Genomic DNA, 23,484 nt, shown 5'->3' on the forward strand with positions numbered 1-23,484 from the left:
AATCTGAGTTCTGGTAATTGGGAAAATGATTTTGAGTTCACAAAAGCAGTAGGTGAAGCCTTTTTGGAAATTTATTTGCACATCATACGTAAACATATACAAAAATCTTGGACAAAAGAACAACGAGAAAATCAATTAATAAAACGTGGCAGATATGTAGAATTCAATCTGTTATACGATCGTGGCACAAGGTTTGGTTTAATGACTGACGGCAATCCAGATGCAATTATGATGTCAATGCCACCACTTGTTAAGTGGTTATAGAGAGCTGCTATTAGTAGAAAATAAATCATCATAGTTTAAAATTGTACCATGGTAGTGAGCTTTTATATAGGGGGTATAATCATGGGCATAATAGATAATTTTTTAATTAAATCTGTCAAAAACAATGACATAAAAGGTGTTAAACTGACTCTAATTCTCTATGATGCATTAAATAGTTTTAGAAAATTCTTTTCAAAGACTATGTCTCTCAAGAATACAGGATCATTTGATATAAATAATAATCAAGCTTTAAATCAGGCTTTAGGACATGCTACAGATCACAAAATAATGGAATTGCTGATTAATCGTGGAGCTGATATCCACTCAATAGATGAGAATGGAAAGAATGTTATAATTCGTGTTATTGAGAGTTTAGCAGAATCAAAAAATCTAAAATTGGATAGTGAGAAAAACTTACCAGCAGAGATAATTCTTCACCCCACAGTTTCCTTTTTACTAGGAAAAGGCGCAGAGTATTATTCTACAGATGATTTGAATATTGAAGCTATACAACAAAAACCTCCTAGAACTTTTGAGTATAAGTCAAAGAATACTAGCTATGATGCTTTGCCTTCAAAAGAGCCCATTTACGCTGAGGTGTATGATGCTAAGGTTAGTAACTCATTAGGGGAGAATGGTTATTTGAGTGTATCAGAAGAATCTATTTATGCTGAAATATATGATTCACATAAAAAATCCACTGAAAATTTATCATTGGAAGATAGTGGTTATTTGAGTATATCAGAAGAACCTATTTATTGCACTATAGATGATCTTTCAGAACAAAAAAAGCCTACTAGCCTAAAACAGAAAGAGCCAGAACAGTCGTCAGAACCTATTTATGCTAGGGTAGATTTGTCCAAGAAAAGAGCAGAAAGAAAAGCAAAAGACATAAAAGCTAATTCTGGAACTTGCCATGGGTTAGTGCAAGATAAAGTGAATGATTGGCAAGTGAAGCTAAATGAGCTAAGTGCTAATAAGTCGATAAGTCAGCAACAGACTAATGATCAAAAAATTAAGACCAAGGCTGGCTTTAGTGTAGAAGAAATAAGGCAGAAATATGAGCGTAGAGATTCTGGCTACGATTCTGGCTATGATTCCGATACAAAAGTTGAACAACAATTAGAATTAGCTCCTAAATCTGAGATAGGTTCAGTGAGTATTGAGCATGGAGTAATAGGAGGCTGTCGATATAAGATTACTGATATATCCCTCTAACTATGTGATTCAAAATAATTGAATTGACTTTATATATGTAATCGATATAACCTAGTTAGATTCAAGTTGACTCTTTCGTCTAGTGGTTAGGACACCACCCTTTCACGGTGGTAACACGGGTTCAAATCCCGTAAGAGTCACTCAAGTAGAATATAATTAAAGTTTTGAATGGGAAAAATTAGGCTCTATGTTGAAGAAGCTTTATCACAAGGCGTGAGTTTAGCACTTAATCCACAACAAAGTCACTATATTTGCAATGTAATGCGGCTTAAGAAGTATGATAATCTCTCTCTTTTTAATGGAAAAGATGGAGAATGGTTAGGAGAAGTAGTTAATATATCGCGTAAATTGACAGAAGTTACACCCAAAGAATGCACTAAACAACAGCAATATGAGGAAAATTTATACCTGTATTGTGCCATGGTAAAAAGTGCTGCTTTGAACAACATAGTAAGACAGGCAACTGAAATGGGAGTAATCTGCATTCAATTTATTTCAACGGAACGTACAGTGGTAAAAAATATTAACCTAAGTAGAGCAAAATTACAAGCAATCGAAGCAGCGGAACAATCAGGTAGGATAAGTATACCAGAGATTTTGCCTCCTATTAACTTTTGTGAGTTACCTGATTCCCAGAGTAAAAATTTTGTTTTGTGTGATGAAACAGGTAAAGCTGACAAAGTGCTGAAAGGCAAAAAAAATGTTGCTATTATTGTTGGCCCTGAAGGTGGTTTTTCATCTTATGAACTTGATCTTGCCGATAAGTTTTGTCAAAAATTGAGTCTAGGAAAAAGAATTTTAAGGGTCGATACTGCTGTAGTTGCTGCACTCACTTTCACCAATTGGTGTAGCTAGATTTTTAAATATGACTAAGGTTTGGGTCATAAAGAAATCTGGTTCAGTGTTGCGCGCACAAAAACCCTGTAGACTTTCTACGAAGCAGTCTGTTGTTAAAGAGGAGCTAATAAAAAACATATTCTAAGATAATATTAAATCTCATATTATATTTTTTCTAAAGTAAACAAATGAATCTTGCATTTTGCCTGAGTTATTGATACTCTGAGTAAAGAAGTCGGGGCGTAGCGCAGCCTGGTAGCGCATTTGGTTTGGGACCAAAGGGTCGGGAGTTCAAATCTCTCCGCCCCGATGTTAGTACGATTGTAAAAACGCTGCAATATAAGAGCAATCTCCATCAGTAAGCAAGTAGCTGACACTGGAATGACATCATTTACCATGTAAATTGTGGCATATTATATTTTAATGCTCAAGTTTATAAAATAATTGACAATGTTAATTTTCTAATTTATAAATAGATTTTGAAATGATTACCGAAGGAGGTATAGAGTTTGATAGAAGTATCAGTCCATTATGGTGATGTAGACAGAGCTCTTCCAGTATTGAAAAAAACAATTCAAAAGGAAGGAAGAGGGTTGAAAATGAAAAAACAATATCATGAAAAAAAATCAGAAAAAAGAGCTAAAAAGAAAGCTGAAGCTAAAAAAAAGAGGTACCAACAAGAGTGCAGAAGGCAGCGTTATGGTTGGTAGTTTGTACTCAAGTTAATAGTTTATCATTGGTTATTTTATGAATATTCACGAATATCAAGCGAAAGAAGTTTTACATAAATTTAATGTCTCAGTGCCAAAAGGTTTTGTTGCTACATCTGCGGAAGAAGTAAAGACTCAAGTAAGTCAATTAAAATCTGACGTGTTTGTAGTTAAAGCTCAAATTCATGCAGGTGGTAGGGGTAAAGCCGGTGGCGTAAAGCTAGCAAAGTCAGCTGAAGAAGCTCAACAGTTTATAAAGGACATGATTGGTATGACTTTAGTTACTCATCAAACAGGGCCAAGCGGGCAGCAAGTAAGAAAAGTGTACGTTGAAGAAGGCTCAAGCATTAAGAAAGAGTATTATTTAAGCCTGGTAATCGACCCGAAGCTCAGTAGGCCAATATTCATATTTTCCTCAGAAGGTGGAATGGACATTGAAGAAGTGGCGAAAAATTCTCCCGCAAAAATTGTGAAATTTGATATTGATTCTGCTACAAGTTTTGATAGCAGCAAGTTAAGCAGCAGTTTTCATTTGAGTCCAGAACAAATAGAAAAAATAACAAATGTTGCAAAAAATATATATGATGCGTTTATTGCAACTGATGCGAGCCAAATTGAAATTAATCCACTGGTTGAAACAAGTTCTGGAGATTTTATTGCGCTCGATGCGAAAATTAATTTCGATGATAATGCTTTATATCGTCACCCAGAAATTATGGAACTTCGTGATTATGATGAAGAAGTGAAAGAAGAGATAGAGGCTTCAAAGTATGGGCTCAGTTACATCAAAATGGATGGCAGTATTGGTTGCATGGTAAATGGTGCAGGTCTTGCTATGGCAACAATGGATATAATAAAATACTACGGAGCAGAGCCTGCTAACTTTTTGGATGTTGGTGGTGGAGCGAGTAAAGAAACTGTAACTGAAGCATTTAAAATCATATTGTCTGATAGCAACGTAAAAGGAATTCTGGTTAACATATTTGGTGGTATAATGCGTTGCGATATTATCGCAAGTGGAATTGTTGCGGCTGCAAAAGAAATGAGCATTAAAGTTCCTCTAGTGGTTAGATTATCAGGTACTAATTTTGAAGAAGGAAAAAAAATCTTAGAAGAGTCAGGATTAAATATTATTGCTGCAGATGAACTGGGTGATGCTGCACAAAAGATAGTAAAAGAGGTAAAATAAAGCATGTCCGTTTTAGTAAACAAAGATACAAGATTAATATGCCAGGGTTTTACTGGTGCACAAGGCACATTTCATTCAGAGCAAGCAATTGATTACGGAACGAAAATGGTGGGAGGTGTAACTCCTGGAAAGGGTGGTAGCACTCACCTTAATTTACCGGTTTTTAATACTGTAGCAGAAGCCAAAGAAAAAACCGGTGCAAATGCTACAGTTATATATGTACCTGCTAAATTTGCTGCTGCTGCAATACTTGAAGCAATAGATGCAAAAATAGAATTGATAATTTGTATTACAGAGGGCATTCCTATACTTGATATGGTGAAAGTTAAGCGTGCGCTTATCGGCTCAAAAAGTCGATTGATTGGTCCCAACTGCCCGGGAATTATTACACCTGAAGAATGCAAAATAGGAATTATGCCTGGCCATATCCATAAGCGTGGACACATAGGAATTATGTCTCGCTCCGGAACTTTAACTTACGAGGCAGTAGCACAAACAACCGCTGTTGGTCTTGGTCAATCCACGTGTATCGGAATTGGGGGGGATCCAATTCATGGTATGACATTTGTCGACTGTATGGAGCTCTTTTTAAAAGATAACGATACTCATGGTATTGTAGTTATTGGTGAAATAGGTGGAAACGAAGAAGAAGATGTATCACATTTTGTGAAAGCAGAAAAAACTAAAAAGCCAATCGTTGGTTTTGTAGCAGGCCAAACGGCACCTCCAGGAAGACGTATGGGACACGCTGGAGCAATCATTTCTTCCAGCGGTGGAAGTGCTGGTGCAAAACTAGAAGTTATGCGGAGTGCCGGGATTGCAATTGCTGAAACCCCTGCAGTAATTGGTAAGAAGGTATTGGAAGTAATGCATCACTAGAATTAGGGTCACAAAAACCCTATATCACCGGTCATGAATACGTTATTTGCCCATTCGATTAATAACTTCCCTCCTGGTAAATTTACTGAAGTCTGTTGGACAGTCAGATATCCACGTAGTGTGGATGTAACAAGTGCTGCACAGGCTGCACTACCGCATGATGCAGTAATGCCTGTACCTCTTTCCCAAACTCTTAAAGCTATTTCTCCAGACTTTTCAACTTGTGCAATACTAATATTAATTTTCTGAGGAAATAATGCGTGATTTTCTAGCTTTGGTCCTAAACTTTGCAATGGTATTTCATTTACACTATCAACAAAAAAAACTATGTGAGGATTACCAATATTTACTGCAACAGGATCTTTTAGCATTTCAAGCTCTATAGGTAAGTGAAGAGTGTCACACTCAGTAGACAAGGGAATTTTATGCCATTTTAGCAAAGGTTTACCCATGTTAACCTTTATGGATTTATCACCCACTTTAAAACACTCTAAAATGCGTTTGTTTACCAGCTCAATAGTGATATGCTCAGTACCTTTTTCTGACATTAGCAAATATCCAACGCAACGTGCTGCATTTCCGCACATTTCAGCTTTGCTACCATCAGCATTATAGATATGCATAAAGCAATCGGCTAAACTGGAGTTTGTTATCACTATGACTTGATCGCAACCGTTTTGGTTAGCAATTTTTTTATAGTTCCAATTTAAATCATTTGCTGAACATGAGTCTATGATAACGAAGTTGTTACCAGTTCCGTGCATTTTGATAAAATTTTCAGAATTTTGGCCACTCATCATAAAAAAATATTTCTTCTATTGGTCTTCTTTTCTTCTTACTTGTTTCAGCACCCTCTTCTTCGTAACCAACCGCTATCACTGACATTACGTTAAAGTCATTGGGTATATTGAACTCTTTCACTATTTTATCTCTATCAAATCCACCCATTTGATGGGCCATTAAGTTCATAACTGCAGCTTGTAACATAAGTCCATAATTTGCTGCACCAGTATCATGACTAGCCCAAAGATTTTCTCCTTTACCTTGTTTACGGAAGTTTTTAGCACTTAAAGATATGATTAACACTTGTGCATCTTTTGCCCATTTTTGATTAGATTCATCAAGGCAATTTAGCAGCTTTTCCCATGCGCTTTGATTGTTCTGTTTGTTGCATATTACGTATCTCCAGGGTTCATCACCAAAACATGAGGGAGTCAGCCTTACAGCTTCCATTAAAATATCCATGTCTTCCTGAGATATTGCTCTTGTAGGATCGTATGAACGTCCGCTGTGTCTTGCTTTCATCAACGATAATAGATCTTGTTTACTCATCATTTTTAATTTAATAGTGCATAAATAATTCATTGTAGCACAATATAAGCAAAATTTAAATTGCAAAACCTCTCATACACATATATTACATTTAATAAGTTATTTTTATTGGGAAGGTATGTTTATAACACAATCTAGCAGCAGATCAACACTGGCTGAAATATTGTCTTGCGTTTTACTTTTATTCTTGATGGCTCAAATAAGTATACCATTGCAGCCTGTGCCTATCACATTGCAAACTTTAGGAGTAATGCTTATTGGGCTTAAATTTAACCGCAGAACAGCATTCTATTCTGTGCTTACATATCTATCACTTGGTGCAGCAGGATTGCCTGTTCTTGCAAATTTTTCTGGTGGTTATCACGCTCTCCTTGGACCAACAGGTGGATATTTAATTGGCTGTTTAGCTGCTGTTATGGTAATGAGCAAAGTAAATGAATTACTGAACTCTAAGTATAAATCATTTGTATGTAATTCTTTAAGTTGTCTGGCTGGTACAGTTGTAATCTTTATTTGTGGTGTTAGTTGGCTTGCTGTTTACTTGGGTCTGGAACAAGCAATAATGGTGGGTGTTTTACCATTTATCCTTCCTGGTTTGGTAAAAATTTTTCTACTTGTAGCGGCTTTGCAATATTTGAAAAAATGATAAAGTTTCGCCCTCATCATTTCATGTGCACCCTCGCGTTTCGGGGATATGGGTATTCTCAGGGTTTTGTAGAAAATTATAGGAAGATAGCAAGTGAAGTGGTTAGTACTCAAATCGAAGTAGTTGGTAACCTTGATAGTATCTGTAGTGCTTGTCCAAATCAGACTAAACAAGGTAAATGCACCACACAAGCTAAAGTTTTAGAGCTAGATAGAAGGCATATGGAAATTTTAGGAGTAAAAATTGGCGAGACTTTAACTTGGAATGAGGCAGTAAAAAAGATTAGAGAGAAAATGTCTTTAGAGAAATTCGAGTACGCATGTGAGGGGTGCAATTGGCAGCCATATGGAATATGTAAAAATGCCCTTTTAAATCTACAAAGGTAGTTGACAAAATGTTAAGATAAATCGAAGCATTTTTGTGGAAATAAAGCGAAATATGGAAGACAAAAGATAAATGCATTCTGAAAGGCTACACAGCATGTTCGTCCCGCTAATTAATAATATCTTTATTATTGTATGAGATAGGTAATTTAGCATTTATGAATTTGTAATGTGTTGCATATAGCTCAAAGAAATAAGGTTTACTGGTTACACGCTGCAGCCAATGCCACAACACTAGGACCTATGTTTATCTGCATGTTAATTTGCGTTGTGATTTTATGGAGGTCTTCTGTTACCTATGCTAGTGAAAATTTGGAGATACAGAAGGCCTTTGATAGTGTTGTCAAGCATATAAAAGCTGATAAAAAATATAAAGATCTTGATGTTATTGAGAGAAAAAGTGATAAATTTAACATCAAAATTGCACAGAATTCTGGCAAGAGTTTTGACATATACTCTACTTTAAAAAAAGCAAAAGATTCCTTTGAATCAGGAGATAATGAAACAGCTATTTCTCTCCTTAATCAGATCATTGCAAAGTTTCCTTATCATAAAAATGCTTTAATTGGATTGGGAAATATTTATTACGCTAATAAAGAATACAAAAAAGCTGTAGAGATTTACACAAGACTGTTAAAAGAACACCCTAGTAACCCTTACATATTAAAAAATTTTCTGACGATAATCTCACAATATGATCCTGATCTGGCGTTGAGTGAAATGTTAAAATTGTATGATATACATAAAAATTATGCTCCTTTATTAGCAAATTTAGGTCTGATCTATATGAAAAAGGAGGATTATGTAAAAGGTAAAGAGTATATGATAACTGCTATTTCCCTCGATGAAAACAATATTTTTTATACTTATAATTTAGCTGTTATTCTAGATAAACTTTCAGATTTTCAAAATGCTACAATATTCTACTTAAAGTTGTTAAACATGGCTACAACTTCGAAAGATGTGAGTGAAAAAATACCTTTATACAAAGTGACAGCAAGACTAAAATTTATAAAACTCCACAGCACGCACCCAAAGATTTCATAAAAGCTTATAGCTTACCTAAATCTAATTTATCGTATCTGTTCAAGGGAGTGGCTAATGTGCAAATATTGAAGCAAAGTGTGTGACACACAGCTGTACGAACATTTGTTTGCAAAGGTAATTTGCACAACAAATGCATAACTGTACGAACATTGTGATTTTGGCCCATCAGGAGGGTGTCATCCCAGTGCTTGACACTGGGATCCAGGAATTTTATTAAGTTGGCGAGCATAAAAATAGCTGTTTTATGTTAAAATACAACGTTTTAATGATTATGAAAAAGCTGGATTCCAGTGTCAAGCACTGGAATGACACCATTCTTTTTTCTGGATCCCAGTGTCGGCTACTTGGATGACACCATTTATTGTAAGGACTTACCTCACATTTACTCTATGATTATCTTTTTAGATCACCTTGTCTACCTATTTTGCCACTCTGCTGAACGGATACAATTTATTGCTATTTTTGTTTACAATAATAATATTGAGCTATAGAATTAGATCTAAAGGGGCAATTAGCTCAGCTGGTAGAGCATCTCGTTTACACCGAGGAGGTCGGCAGTTCAAGTCTGTCATTGCCCATTTGCTTAACTGAATGTTAGTATTATTAATTACTTCAATTAAAGTATAGAAAATGCAGGATAATATAGTACCAATCTCAATAGTAAAAGAGCTGGAAGATTCTTATCTTTCCTACGCAATGAGCGTTATCATAAGCAGGGCTATACCTGACGTGCGGGATGGATTTAAACCTGTTCATAGGCGTATATTATATGCAATGTCGAGAGCTGGATTCGATGCCGGTAAGCCATATAAAAAAGCGGCTCGTATAGTTGGGGATGTAATGGGGAAATATCACCCACATGGTGATGCAGCTATTTATGATTCCTTGGTTAGGATGGCCCAAGATTTTTCTCTTCTTTTACCACTTATTGATGGGCAAGGTAACTTTGGTTCGATAGATGGAGATCCACCAGCTTCAATGCGATACACAGAAGCAAGACTTCAAAAAGTGTCGCACTTTTTACTGAATGATATTGATGAAGATACAGTTGATTTTAGGCCAAACTACGATGGAAATGAAACAGAGCCTGTTGTGTTGCCTGCAGAGTTTCCGCATCTATTGGTAAACGGTGCAAGTGGTGTTGCAGTTGGTATGGCAACCAATATTCCTTCTCATAATCTTGGAGAAATAATAGATGCTTGTATGTTATATGTAGATAATCCTGAAGTGACTTTGGATGAGTTACTTGAAGTGATGCCAGGGCCGGATTTCCCAACTGGGGGAACAATTCTTGGCAGGTCTGGAATAAGATCAGCGTTTGCCACAGGTCGTGGATCAATTGTTGTGCAAGGCAAGACTCACATAGAAGATCTGCCACAAGATAGGCAAGCAATAGTGATTGATGAAATACCTTACCAAGTAAATAAAGTAAAATTAATTGAGAAGATAGGTGAGCTTGTAAAAGAAAAAAGAATTGATGGTATAACAGAAATTAGGGATGAGTCCGATAAGTCTGGTATTAGAGTAGTAATTGACCTCAGAAGAAATGCTGAGGCAAGTTTTATACTTAATCAAATATTGGGGCTAACTCCACTAAGAAGTAGTTTTAGTGTTAACACTTTAGTGCTCAATAACAACAGGCCTGCTTTGATGTCATTAAAAGAAATCATAGAGGCCTTTATTGATTTTAGAAAAGAAGTATTAATCAGGAGAACAGAATTTCGTCTAAGAAAAACGAGAGAAAAAGCTCATATATATATAGGGCTCTACATTGCGGTCCTCAGCATAGATGAAGTGATAAAAATCATCCGCGGTGCAAAAGATCCTGCGGAAGCAAGTAGAGAACTTTTAAATAAAGAATGGAAAACTTCGAATGAAATCAACACTATTATCGAGTTGATTTCAGATAGCGCAAGCTTTTTGAAAGATGGAGTGTATAGATTAACTGAGCTACAAATTAAGGCTATCCTTGATATGAAACTGCAGCGTTTAACAGGCCTTGAAAAAGACAAATTAGAAGCTGAGCTAAGTTCAATGATCAACCTGATAAAAGAATATATCGCTTTTCTTGGCTCAGGAGAGAAGTTGATGAAAGAAATAAAAAACAATCTACAAGAAATAAAGAACAGATTTGCTGTGCCGCGAAAAACTTCAATAGAGGAATCAGATACGGACATTGAAGCTGAAGATCTAATTCCACAAGAGGATATGGTGATAACCGTAACTATGAATGGTTATATCAAGCGTGTGAAGCTTTCTCACTACAGAACTCAGCGTCGTGGTGGAAAAGGAAAGCTAGGACAGGGATTAAAAGAAGAAGACGTAATTACAGAATTATTTGTGACAAATACTCACACTAGCGTTTTGTTCTTCTCTAACATTGGTCGAGTTTATAGATTAAAAGTTTATAAGTTACCTCTTGCAGAGCCAACTGCACGTGGAAGAGCGCTTGTTAATATATTCCCTCTTGCTGAAGGTGAAACTATAACTAATATCATGCCGTTACCAAGTGAAAATGACGAAAATCAAAACATAGTTTTTACTACTGCCTATGGAAACATAAGGCGTAACTCTTTAGCGGACTTTCACTATATTCCAAGCAATGGAAAAATAGCAATAAAGCTCGATGAAGGAGACAAATTAATATCGGTTAAAGTATGCAATGAAATTGATCATGTTTTTCTTTCAACAAGATTCGGCAAAAGTATCAGATTTGTTGTAAGTGATGTGCGTCAATTTAAGAGTCGCAATTCAGATGGCGTAAGAGGTATCAAACTTGCAAAGAATGACAGCGTGATATCCATGACCATATTAAATGGGATAGGTGTAGCAACAGAAACAAAAGAACTTTACTTAAAAGTTCCACTTGCAAAAAGACTGGGAACTGCAATTAATAACTCCATTGATTCTAAATTGGAAAAGACTTTGAATGATTTAGGAATAGATAACGAATTATTCTTAAAACTTGCAGTGAATGAGGAGTTTATATTAACTATTACCGAAAATGGCTTTGGTAAAAGAACTTCTGCGTATGAGTATAGAATAACTAACAGGGGTGGTGTTGGTATCACCAATATTCTTACTACTAGCAGAAACGGTAATGTTGTTGCTAGTTTTCCAGTTGAGCAGGGTGATAATATAATGCTTATTACAGATAAAGGAAAGTTAATTCGTATTTCAGTAAATGATATCAGAATTGCAGGACGTAGCACTCAAGGAGTCACTCTGTTTAAAACAGAGAGTAGAGAAAAAGTGGTGTCAGTAGCGAAAATTGAAGATCCTGATTCCACTGAAGATAGTATTTCTGAAGTTGAAAACTCTATCTCTTCTCAACTGTAGTACAGATTAAACAAAAAGCGCAAGTTTTTGTTGATTAATACGCAGTATTTAATTTAAAATATATACTTATGGCTGAGTAAAGATCAATGGACAAAAAATTGACTAAAAATAAAAAACCACTGGCAAACAAAGAGGATAAAAAAACACCTCCCGTTAAAGATCTTACTAAAAATAAGAGTAGGAGAGATTTTATAACATTAACTACATGCGCTATGGCAGGTATAGGAGCTGTAAGTGGGCTTTGGCCACTGGTTAAATCTATGAATCCTTCTGCTGAAGTTCTAGCAACTTCCACAGTGGAAGTGAATTTGTCTGGAATTCAGGAAGGACACGGAGTAAAAGTAAAGTGGCAAGGTAAACCAGTATTCATTCGTAGACGCACAAAGCAAGAAATTGAGGCTGCAAGAGCTGTGAATGTGAAGAGCTTGAGGGATCCTCAATTAGATGAGCAGAGAGTATACGAAGGAAAAGACGAATGGTTAATCATGATCGGAATATGTACACATCTTGGGTGTGTACCGGTTGACCACGCTACAAGAGATGGTAATGGTTGGTTCTGTCCTTGCCACGGTTCATATTATGACACATCAGGCCGAGTGATTGGGGGTCCTGCACCAAAAAATATGGTTGTACCTGACTATTTTTTTCCCAGTGAGAATGTTGTAGTAATTGGCAAGAAGGCTTAACGGAACTCGTTAAAAAAAACTCACAGGATCAACATCTATTATCACTGCAATACTCGAATTCAAGTTACAATTTTTAATCCAATATTTCAGCTTTTTTTGTATAGATAAACTGTGTTTATTGTGTATTTTTAATAATACCCTATACCGATACTTATTATTTAAAAAATTTATTGCTGCTGGTGATGGGCCAAGAATTTCAAATTCCTTTTTGTCTGCACTGACATTTTTTTCCTGGATACAAGTAGTTGAGCTACTTGGATGACAAAGAAGAGATTTTACTATTTCATTCGCTGCTTTTTGTGTTGCAATCCGATTCTTACCACAAATGATAAGCGCTATTAATCTGCTAAATGGTGGCATTTTGGCTTCACGTCTTGACTTAAGTTCGATTTCATAAAATGAGTCTCTTTTTTGATGCAGCAATGCTTTTATTATTGAACTTTCAGGATTATTAGTTTGCACTATTACCATTCCTTTTTCATTAAACCTTCCTGATCTGCCTGCAACTTGGTGCAATAATTGATACGTCTTTTCCGCTGCTCTTAAATCAGAATTTTCGAGGCTCAAATCTGCATTTATTACTCCAACCAAAGTTAATTTGGGAAAATTGTGCCCCTTAGCAATTATCTGTGTGCCGATTATAATGTTCACCTCTTCCTTTAACACTAAATCAATGATGTTACTAACCGACTTCTGATCGCTGCTTATCATCGCAGTTTTTGCGTTTGGTATTAATTTCACCATTTCTTCAAGTAACCTTTCAATTCCTATGCCGTAGAGGGACAATGGCTGTTCACTTTGGCAATTAGAGCATTTTTCTGGAAGTTTCAATTGATAAGAGCAGTGGTGGCACAAAAGAGCATTTTTTTTCTTGTGATATGTAAGCCAAACAGCACAATTTAAGCAGGAAATTTTATATCCACACTTTTTACAAATTGCCAGTTGTGCATACCCTCTGCGGTTTAGAAAAAGCATAACCTGCTGTTTTTTCTCTATGGTTTGTTTGATGCTTTCAAAAAGCTCAGAGGAGATCCATTGCTTGTTGTTCCTCATATCTACTACTTTAATGAGTGGCAATTCTGCACCACCAAATCGCTTAGTTAGCTTTACATGATTGTAATTCCCGTTTTTAACATGATGAATCGTTTCAAGCAGTGGAGTAGCTGATGATAAAATAATCGGAATATTTTCAAATTTGGCTAAGATTATCGCCATATCTCGAGCATTATATATAATTCCCTGTTCTTGTTTAAAAGATGAGTCGTGCTCTTCATCAACGATAATCAATTTTAGGTTTTTATAAGGCAAAAAAAGCGCTGACCGTGCACCAATAATTATCTGCGCATTTCCATTTGCTATATTGAGCCAATTATTCCGGCGAGTTTTTGGAGTGAGCCCTGAGTGCCATTCAACTAAGTTTTTTGATATCTGACCGCGAACACGATTTACCAATTGTGAAGTTAAAACAATTTCAGGTAGGAGGATTAAAATTTGTGTATTACCTTCTCCTGATGTCATTTCAACATATTCTGGTGTCATACTAGTACGTGGCAAAGACGGTATGCTAAATGTTACAGTGGGTTTTGCCTTGAGTATAAAGGTGTCATTCCAGTGCTTGACACTGGAATCCAGGAATTTTGATTGTAAATTAGGTATTGGTTTTAAGTTAAAATAAACATTTGTAATGAGGTTATATGAAAAACTGGATCCCAGTGTCAGGCTACTCGGATAACACCCTCTTGGTAGACCCAAATTACAATGTTCGTACAGTTGTGTCTCTGGGCACTGGGATGGTAAAGTCTGAGCAGCATTTGGAACGGCAGTGTAATTCTTAATCAATTGTGCAATCACAGAGAGATAAACTTCGGTTTTTCCAGATCCTGTCTCACCGTCAAGCAAAGTCACTGAATACTCGTTCAAATTGCTTATTATTTTATCACTAGCTATCTGCTGTTCAGGGCTTAATTGGCAACTTATTTCACTTGTTTCCTGCTTTTGTTCAACACAAACCAATTTATCTATGTGATTTACTTTTAACACTCCTCCCATTATCACTTTGGCAAGCATACCAATAGGTATTAAATTGTATTGTGCAACCCACTCTGCAAATGCAATCAATTTTGGTCTAATATTTGGTAAATCGATTTTTTGCTCAATAAATTTTAATTCTCGGTTACTTTTATCACTGTATTTCCAAACTATTCCGATTAAGCGTTTTTTGCCAAATGGCACCACTACGTAATCTCCAAGTAAAATCTCAGTATTTTCCTCAATTGCATATGAAAATAACTGATCAATTGGAAGTGATAGTAATACGTCAACTGTTTTTGCCATAGTGATTGAGTTTAACATTGTTTTAAAGAGCTTGTAACTTTATTAAGCCTGGCAATATAGATGAATCGGTACAGAGAAAATCTTAACGTTTAACACATTTTTCATATTACAGACCGTATGATTGATAAATAAAATGATTTATAGAATTTGTGGAGGCTACCAATGGTCAACGACAAGATTACTTTGAACTTTGAAATAGAAAAAGGCGAACCTATAGATCGATACTACTTTTCTGCACATATAAAGCTTACAGATGAAAGCAAAAATCTTTTGCGGGAGAAGCTTGGCAGTACAATTCAATTCGATAATCTAGATGATCACTTCAATCTTAACCATGAGAATTTTTATATCTACTACAACAAATATAGTGAGCACAATGGTAGAAGTGAGCTACACGTTAGGGATGATAACGGTAAATATTTAACCTCCAATCTTCCACTTAATTACTATGGATTCTCAATGGAACTATCACCTGACGGAGCGTCAATTGCAGATTATGGTTTTTATCCTCTGTATGCAATCTATAACCCAAATCAATATAATAAAGCAAAGGAAAAAGTATTTGATGATCACGGTGAATTGTCACCAATTGCATCAAATGTGTTAGATAATTTTTTAAGCAACACAAATAGCTTAACCACACAAGATATATTACAAAATGTATTCTCACAACTGCAGAAGAAAGCTGATGAAGAAGCAGAAAGATTGGCAAGAGAAAGAGAAGCAGAAAGACAAAGGGAGGAAGAGTTAAATGAAAAGAACGAGGAGTTAAAAGAACTTGTAGAAAAGGATGAGATTAAAATATTCAAAGTGGTAAAAGGTAATGATTTAGGTAATGGGCATTCAGCAGTAGTTTTACAACTTGATGGGGAAGAAGGTGACAAGATACCTCTCGACTCTAGTAAATACTACATAGCAGAGTATAGACACCACCCAGAATGGGAAGGCGATGAATATTTAAATTTTGTTAGCCCTGATAGTGATATGCTGGTTAATTATGAAAACTTATTTTTTGTGCTCAATCAAAGCTCCTACTCAGACTTTGAAAGTGGGTTTTATTCAGAAAACAGAACCGATCCCCATAATTATGCTAAATATTCAAAGGAACCATATTTGAGTGGTGACCAGCTATCTGAAAAATTATCTAATGAATTGGAGGAAGATAGCAATCAGATAGGTACTGAATTTACAATTGATGATGAGCAAGTAGACGAAGAAGTTGTGGTAGAGAGTGAAGCCAAGTCTGGGGAGAAAGGAACGGTTGGTGAGGATAACGCAAAAAATACTATACAGGAAGAAGAATCTAACTATATAGATCAAATGCAAGCGGATGATAGCAGCAGTTATAAACCAGCTTTGCAAAGCAATCGTGATGATTATGCTGATACGAAAAAAGCTCTGCAGGAAAAATTGCATGGAGATGAAATACACAAGCAAAGTAATGAGAAAGCTCAAAAAGATATAGAAGTAAAAAAAGTAACTGTGGAAACTGACAGTAGCAGTAATAAGACTGAAAAACAAACAAAACCAACAGAAGATGAACAAGAAACTGTTATGGCAAGTGTGATAGAAAATATGGATAAAAATTCTGATATTGAAGCAGAAACTTCTAACAGTGTTGCAAATTCACAACATCCCTTAAAAATAAAGACAGGAAGTTCTCTTGAAGTGGGAAAGTATAAGGTGGAGCTGCAAGTGACATATGATGATGTAAAGAATTTTTATGATACCGTACGTGGTAAATATCATGCTGGCGATGGATATAACTACGAACAAGTAATGGTTTTATATAATGAAATTGTTAGGCCCGCTCACAATCATCATTACGAGCTGTTTACTCTTGATGAAGCACATGTTGCTAATGATCACCTGTTTATCAAGGGTCAGGATTTTGGAACTCTAAATGATTTTAATGAGATGTTCTATAAAAGTGATGAGTTAATGTGATGTAAAAAGCAAGATTCAATCTGGTGAACGAGAGTTAGAGGTTGTCCGGAAACAAGTAAAAGGCTATAATATCTGAAATTTTAGTACGGGGTAAAGATGAGAAAAAAGTATCCAACAGATCTAAGCGAAAGGGAATGGGCAAGAATAGAAAAACACTTCAGAGTATCATACAAGAAAGGAGGAAGGCCGCCAAAGTATAGCAAAAGAGAAATATTAGAAGCAATTTTCTATGTATTGCGTACAGGGTGTCAATGGCGGTATTTACCAAATGATTTTCCGCTATGGAAGACTGTGTATGAGCAGTTCAGGCAATGGAAGAAGCAGGGAATTTTTGAGAAAATGAATTATGAAATTACAAAATATAGTAGAAGAAAAATAGGAAGGAATGAGCAGCCGAGTGCCTGTATAGTAGATAGTCAATCTGTAAAGATTTACACGAAGACTTACACGATAAGGCCTTTTGTAGCGATGTGGGTAGTGAAGAAATATCAAGGCTAGTGAGGGAATACAGGAAAATTAAGGATGAAACGTTGCGTGATATTGTGCATTCAGTGATAAAAGCGCTTGCCAATAAATAATATTGCCTGAATATATCTTCAATCCACTTCTACAAGCAATGCTAGTTAAGGTAAATTTTTTATGGTAATTTTGATTAAATTTCAAGAACTACTTTACTTTGCAATAATTATGGCTATGTAAAAACATAGCCACCAATCAAGAACGTCCTACAGATGTCGTTTTGGTATCTTTTAATTTGCTCACCCAAGAAAAGGTCTCACTACTTTTAGAATTTTGGTCGCCCCACCTTCCACATCTAGTAAAGCTGCCTTTTTCCACTACTTCTTTAACAGACATTCCACCAAATAAACAACCCTTTCCTACGATTTCTCCTATTTCTTGCAACTCGTTCCACATTTCTTCATCTTCTACCTCAACTTGTACTTGATGATAGTCTTCTGTGTCATGATATACCATTAAATTTAGCTCTCCTAGGCTAGTGCAAAGTGTTACTGTAAAAGCGCTGTTATCGGATATATCTACGTAATTTCTTTTACCGTCTTTCCCAGTTTTGACCTCAACTTCACCATCACCTATTTTTATGATACTACCGCCAAGGTTTAAGTCTCCTTTACTTAAGCCCAAATTTTTTGCACCTTCTACAACTTTGGCAACATCAACTATGCAGCTATGTGAAAATTCAATATAGAAGGTCTTATTATCGATTTCTACATCTTCAACAGTTCCTTCTATAGTAGCGTCTTCTCCAACTTCCCTAAGTTTCTTGAGCCTACTATATATTTGTGGCTCAATTTCTTTTTGCACTTTTTGATACATTTCAGCTATTTTCTTATCAACTTGTACATTAAAATCTGCTCCATGTAAGGCTAACTTTCTGATTATATCTTCTTGTTTATTTTCTTTGAATTCATCACGATACATCTTAAACATTGTAACGTTAGTGAAGCTAAAGCCATCTTCGTTGCGAGCGTTTACTCTTATTCCTAAATCCAAAGCTTCATCGACGATTTTACTTAATTTGTCTAGATTTTCAGCTGCAATAGCTTTTTCCAAGAATTCATTTAATTTCACATTTTCATATTCACTTAGCCTTATCTTGCATAAAGCTGATCGAAATGGATTGAGCTCCTCAGGATATGTTAAGACAGGTAATTTACTAATCTTTTTATTTGCTGTTGGAGCAGCTTTTATAAAATTAGGTAATAACCCTTCTTTTGCTATTCGCTCTACCGCTTTTAACATTTTACTAGACAATTTTTTACCATTTATTTTTTTCATTGTAACCCTCATTTAATTTCATTACTATTCGATCATATCGTGATAAATATTATTTAATTGTTAATATTATACGACTTATTGATTTACTATATATTATAATAACAAGTTTTGCGGGCATCTACACTAGAAAAACACATCCTATAAAAATTATTTCAGTTTCAACAAAAATGGGGTATCGTAATCGTAAAATTGAAAAAAATGGATATCCTATCTTACTCTACTGAAAAGCTGAAAAAGCATTGTCAGCTACTTGATGATGAAGAAAAAATAGTTCTATATGAGCAGCTGCTAGACAAGGCTAAAGATATACTTGAAAACTCAAGAGATGATATTGCAAAGTTGAAAGAGGTAAGCAAAGCAGTTGTAGCAATAGAGGAAACTACCGATAAGCAGTTACTAGAAAAGTTTAATGATGATCACCCGCTAAGAGAAGTGGACATTTTAATCTACTCTCCTCAAGGAAATACTGAATATCTATTCAGCATAGATAACTCATCAGAGCTTTATGATTTAAAAGAAGATAAAGAAAAAGCTCTTTATAATGCAGTAAAGTTAAATGATGTTGAGCTTGTAAAAAAGCTGCTAATGATCCTTTCACCTACAGAAGTAAGTAATTTTGACACGAAATACTTGGAAGAATTGAAAATATTGCTGTCAGGAATTCACAAAGAATTGCAATTATCACAAGATATGAAAAATTATCTTGAGAAGACGATAAAGTTCTATAGTTTTTTATATTCCTATCTGCTATTCCTATCGCTATAGGAAATCCCGAAATTATACCACCTTCTTTTATCAACTCCAAGCCATTTTCTACCCCAGGAATATACTCTTTTGGAATAGCACCACCTACAATTTTACTTTCAAATTGAAACCCAGAACCAGGCTCAAGAGGTTCAAATTTTATTTTAACCTTAGCAAACTGACCAGCTCCACCAGATTGTTTTTTATGAGTGTAATCAATTTCAACAGATTTAGTGATAGTTTCACGATATGCAACCTGAGGAGCACCGACGTTAGCCTCAACGTTAAATTCGCGCTTCATTCTATCAACAATAATCTCAAGATGGAGCTCACCCATGCCTTTCAATATAGTCTGGCCACTTTCCGCATTTACTGACATTCTTAAAGAAGGATCTTCTGCAACCAACCTATTTAGAGCAATACCTAATTTTTCCTGATCTGAAGTGGTTTTAGGTTCCACAGCAATTTCAATAACAGGCTCAGGAAATTCCATACGCTCCAATAATATAGGAAAATCAACAGAACATAAAGTATCTCCGGTGGTTGTTTTCTTTAGCCCAACTAAAGCAACTATATCTCCAGCCCTAGCCTCAGTTATATCTTCTCGGTTATTTGCATGCATAAGTAACATTCTGCCAATCCCTTCAGTTTCGTTTTTTAACGCATTTGAAACGGTAGATTTAGACTTTAATTTACCAGAATAAATACGGATAAACGTCAAGCTGCCTACAAATTTATCCGTCATCACTTTAAATGCAAGAGCAACAAATTTCTCTTTTTCTGAAGGTTTGACCTCAATTTTCTTTTCTGAATCTTTAGGATCAATTCCAACAATTACATCAACATCAATAGGAGAAGGTAAAAAGTCAACCACACCATCTAAAAGTGGTTGTACGCCTTTATTTTTAAAAGCTGATCCACATAACACAGGAACAAATTTTCCTTTAATGGTCCCATTTCTCACGCATTTTTTCAGTAAATCTACTGGCAGATCATTAGACTCAAAGTAAGTATTCATCGCTTCGTCATCCATCTCAGCTGCAGCATCTAATAAAAGATTTCGATATTCTTGAGCCTTATCAAGCAAATCAGAAGGAATATCTTCATAAGAAGAAAATTTAGCGCCCAACGTTTCTTCTTGCCATATAATGGCTTTCATAGAAATAAGGTCAATTATACCTTTGAAATCTTTCTCACTCCCTATTGGTAAATGAATAACTAAAGGTGCTGCACCAAGCTTCGTCTTTATCATATCAACACATCGATAAAAATTTGCCCCTATTCTATCCATCTTATTAACAAAGCAGATACGAGGAACGCTATATTTATCAGCTTGACGCCACACTGTCTCAGATTGAGGTTCAACTCCAGCAACTCCATCAAATACAGCAACTGCACCATCCAAAACCCTTAAAGATCTCTCAACTTCAATAGTGAAATCAACGTGACCAGGAGTGTCTATTATATTGACCCTATGATCATTCCAAAAACATGTTGTTGCAGCAGATGTGATTGTAATACCACGCTCTTTTTCCTGCTCCATCCAATCCATAGAAGCTGCACCATCGTGCACTTCACCAATTCTATTTTGCTTACCAGTATAAAATAAAATACGCTCTGTTGTGGTAGTCTTACCAGCATCTATGTGAGCCATTATCCCTATATTTCTGTATTTAGATATTCCAATTTCCATATCACAATTAATTAGCTAACATTAAAAACGAAGATGAGAAAATGCCTTATTAGCTTCAGCCATTTTATATTTTTCTTCGCACATCTTAAACGCACCACCGCGTTTATTATAAGCATCCAGTATTTCAGATTGCAAACAATCAACAGTGGTTTTTCCACTCTTTTTTCGAGCAGCAGAAGTTGCTTTAGCAATCCACCTTAACGCTAAAGAAACCGCTCTATCTTGTCGAACTTCAACAGGTACTTGATAAGTTGCACCACCAATGCGTCGAGAACGCACTTCTATAGAAGGAGTAACATTTCCTACTGCTGTCTCAAAAATTGATAACCCACCTTCGCCTATTTTCTTTTCAGCTAAAGACAAAGCGTCATAGATAATCTTTTCTGCAGTAGATTTTTTACCACATTTCATGATTGTATTAATGAAACGCATCAGCAAAACACTGCCGTAACGCGAATCAGGACTTATTTCTCTTTTTTTTGCTTTATTCCGACGAGCCATAAACTTTAACCAGATTTCTTTACACCATATTTTGAACGAGCTTTCTTTCGATTTTGCACACCACGCAGATCAAGGGCACCTCTTATTATGTGATAACGCACACCTGGCAAATCTTTAACCCGCCCACCACGTATCAAAACAACAGAGTGTTCTTGTAAATTATGACCTTCACCAGGTATATAAGCCGTCACTTCACCATACCCACTAATTTTTACTCTGGCTACTTTACGGAGTGCTGAGTTAGGCTTTCTAGGAGTTGTAGTATACACCTTAGTGCAAACACCTCTCCTTTGAGGGTTGCTTTTTCCCAAAGCTGGTACCTTTTTCTTATGGGTCAATCCTAATCTACCCTTACGTATTAATTGATTTATCGTAGGCATATGTTATAAACTCAAGCTCATTAAAATAACTAAGTTTTTAGTTATAAAATAATAAACCTCAATAGTCAATATAAAAATAAACATTACTACTCTAATAATTAAGCTCAACTGCCTTGAAAGCCATCAGTAGACTTCTTGCACTACCTCCCAAGCTACAACTGTCATTCAGTAGAAACGAAAAAACTTACTTGACACCCTTCGCCAGCCCCATTATCATGGTACTGAAGGTATTCATTTATCTTCAATCTGTGCAGATTAAATGACAACAGTATTACGTAATTGGCGTCTTATTTTTAATTTTTTGCACTATGCACACTTTACGTCTTCACAACATTTCTGGGTTTTTACCTATATAAGCTGAAACGCGCTTATAAAGCGTTTAAGACAGTATAGTACGCCAATTTGCAGGATTAGAGAGTGACAACTAGCTAATACGGGATATCTTTTGCCTTTTTTTCTGCTTAGTAAATTTCTTAAACATTTAAACTAAGGTGAGTTGCATTTAAAAGCAGCTAAATTGCAGTGTTTAAGACTTAAAAAACGCCAATACTGAAAATAGACAATGACTAGGGCTTCTTTTGCCTTTTTTTTGCTTGGTAAATTTCTTAATATTTATGGCAACATGAACTGGGCAGGAAGGTGTCATTCCAGTGCTTGACACTGGAATCCAGTTTTCCATATAATCTCATCGAAAATGTTGTAACCACTTTCTGTGCTAGTTTGCTTGCTTACAAGCAAACTTTTCTGGATCCCAGTGTCTGGGCACTGGGATGACAGGGGAGGAAGGCTACTTGGATGACACCATTCTTTTTCCTGGATCCAAGTAGTCAGGGCACTGGGATGACAGGAGAAGGTACTAGGATGACACCCTGACCTCGTCGTCCCGCTACGTGTTAGCGGAATCTAGAGATACCGTGACGGTATGACGTAAAGCTCGCATTAGCTATACTTTTATGCTCACCAACTTAGCTGGATCCAAGTAGTCAAGCTACTTGGATCTGCAAATTGCAATGTTCGTACAGCTGCGTGCTTGACACTGGGATTTAGTGCAGCTACCCTAAACTGGAAGCTCATCTTGCTATTTTTGGCTGAAAGAAACATATTTTTAGAATAATGAAAACAATCAGCACTTTAATTCAAGAAGGATCGGAGTTATTATCGTCACATAAAGTTGAATCACCACATTTAGATTGTGAAATCATCATGCAGCACGTACTTGGAGTGGAAAGATCATTTATAATTGTGAACCATGCTGATCAAGTGCCGATGGAGAAAGAACTTTTATTTTGGAAATTAACAAAAAAAAGAGCGGAAAGATATCCAATATCGCAAATAATAGGTAATCGTGAATTCTGGAGTAAAAATTTTATAGTTAATCAGCATGTTTTGGATCCAAGACCAGATAGTGAAACATTAATCTCAACAGTGTTAAAATATTACCCAAATAAAAAGCAGAGACTAAAAATTGCAGATTTTGGCACAGGCACAGGTTGTTTATTGATATCCGTACTTAGTGAGTATAAATATGCTGTTGGCGTCGGTTTTGAAAAAAGCTTGG

At 35.8% G+C, this 23,484-nt stretch overlaps 3 protein-coding genes, 1 long non-coding RNA gene and 3 other non-coding genes across 9 annotated transcripts; 6 read left to right on the forward strand and 1 right to left on the reverse strand.

Annotated features, from left to right (window-relative positions):
* Window positions 1-1,550: 1,550 nt before the first annotated feature.
* Trnae-uuc lies at window positions 1,551-1,622 on the forward strand. Its single transcript has one exon. It is a non-coding gene; the product is annotated as a tRNA-Glu (tRNA).
* Window positions 1,623-2,555: 933 nt separating this feature from the next.
* Window positions 2,556-2,629, forward strand: Trnap-ugg. The gene has a single exon. It is a non-coding gene; the product is annotated as a tRNA-Pro (tRNA).
* A 670-nt stretch (window positions 2,630-3,299) lies between these two features.
* On the forward strand, window positions 3,300-4,218 carry LOC123257877 (succinate--CoA ligase [ADP-forming] subunit beta-like). The gene has a single exon (XM_044717849.1). It carries the CDS (start codon window positions 3,301-3,303, stop codon window positions 4,216-4,218), a length of 918 nt encoding a protein of 305 aa, XP_044573784.1. The 5' UTR covers window position 3,300.
* Window positions 4,219-4,221: 3 nt separating this feature from the next.
* On the forward strand, window positions 4,222-5,165 carry LOC123257878 (succinate--CoA ligase [ADP-forming] subunit alpha-like). The gene has a single exon (XM_044717850.1). The coding sequence runs from the start codon at window positions 4,222-4,224 to the stop codon at window positions 5,095-5,097; it is 876 nt and encodes a 291-aa protein (XP_044573785.1). The 3' UTR covers window positions 5,098-5,165.
* Window positions 5,166-7,772: 2,607 nt separating this feature from the next.
* On the forward strand, window positions 7,773-9,491 carry LOC123257881. 2 transcript variants are annotated; one of them, XR_006507932.1, is made up of 5 exons: window positions 7,773-8,269; window positions 8,336-8,421; window positions 8,484-8,619; window positions 8,911-9,068; window positions 9,128-9,491. It is a non-coding gene; the product is annotated as an uncharacterized LOC123257881 (long non-coding RNA). The 2 variants fall into 2 exon arrangements; XR_006507931.1 differs by having other exon boundaries at window positions 7,777-8,269; window positions 8,911-9,491.
* Trnav-uac lies at window positions 9,011-9,083 on the forward strand. Its single transcript has one exon. It is a non-coding gene; the product is annotated as a tRNA-Val (tRNA).
* A 3,043-nt stretch (window positions 9,492-12,534) lies between the features above and the next one.
* Window positions 12,535-14,247, reverse strand: LOC123257870 (primosomal protein N'-like). 2 transcript variants are annotated; one of them, XM_044717843.1, is made up of 2 exons: window positions 14,033-14,247; window positions 12,535-13,958 (listed from the first exon to the last, which is right to left on the reverse strand). In XM_044717843.1, exon 2 carries the CDS (start codon window positions 13,743-13,745, stop codon window positions 12,540-12,542), a length of 1,206 nt encoding a protein of 401 aa, XP_044573778.1. In that variant the 5' UTR covers window positions 13,746-13,958; window positions 14,033-14,247; the 3' UTR covers window positions 12,535-12,539. The 2 variants fall into 2 exon arrangements, with proteins under 2 accessions (XP_044573778.1, XP_044573777.1); XM_044717842.1 differs by having other exon boundaries at window positions 12,535-12,780; window positions 12,851-14,247.
* Between the last annotated feature and the right edge of the window lie 9,237 nt (window positions 14,248-23,484).

The sequence above is a fragment of the Drosophila ananassae genome (genome assembly GCF_017639315.1).
Source record: "Drosophila ananassae strain 14024-0371.13 chromosome 4 unlocalized genomic scaffold, ASM1763931v2 tig00000073, whole genome shotgun sequence".
NCBI lineage: Eukaryota > Metazoa > Arthropoda > Insecta > Diptera > Drosophilidae > Drosophila > Drosophila ananassae.

What these genes read in the sequence shown, in the direction of transcription:
- LOC123257877 (XM_044717849.1), top strand. Translation starts at nt 3,301, where the DNA reads ATGACTTTAGTTACTCATCAAACAGGGCCAAGCGGGCAGCAAGTAAGA.
- LOC123257878 (XM_044717850.1), top strand. Translation starts at nt 4,222, where the DNA reads ATGTCCGTTTTAGTAAACAAAGATACAAGATTAATATGCCAGGGTTTT.
- LOC123257870 (XM_044717842.1), bottom strand. Translation starts at nt 14,069, where the DNA reads ATGACACCAGAATATGTTGAAATGACATCAGGAGAAGGTAATACACAA. An exon ending in AATAGCGCTTATCATTTGTG is followed by an intron (nt 12,781 to 12,850) that starts GTAAGAATCGGA and finishes TCATCCAAGTAG; the next exon opens with CTCAACTACTTGTATCCAGG.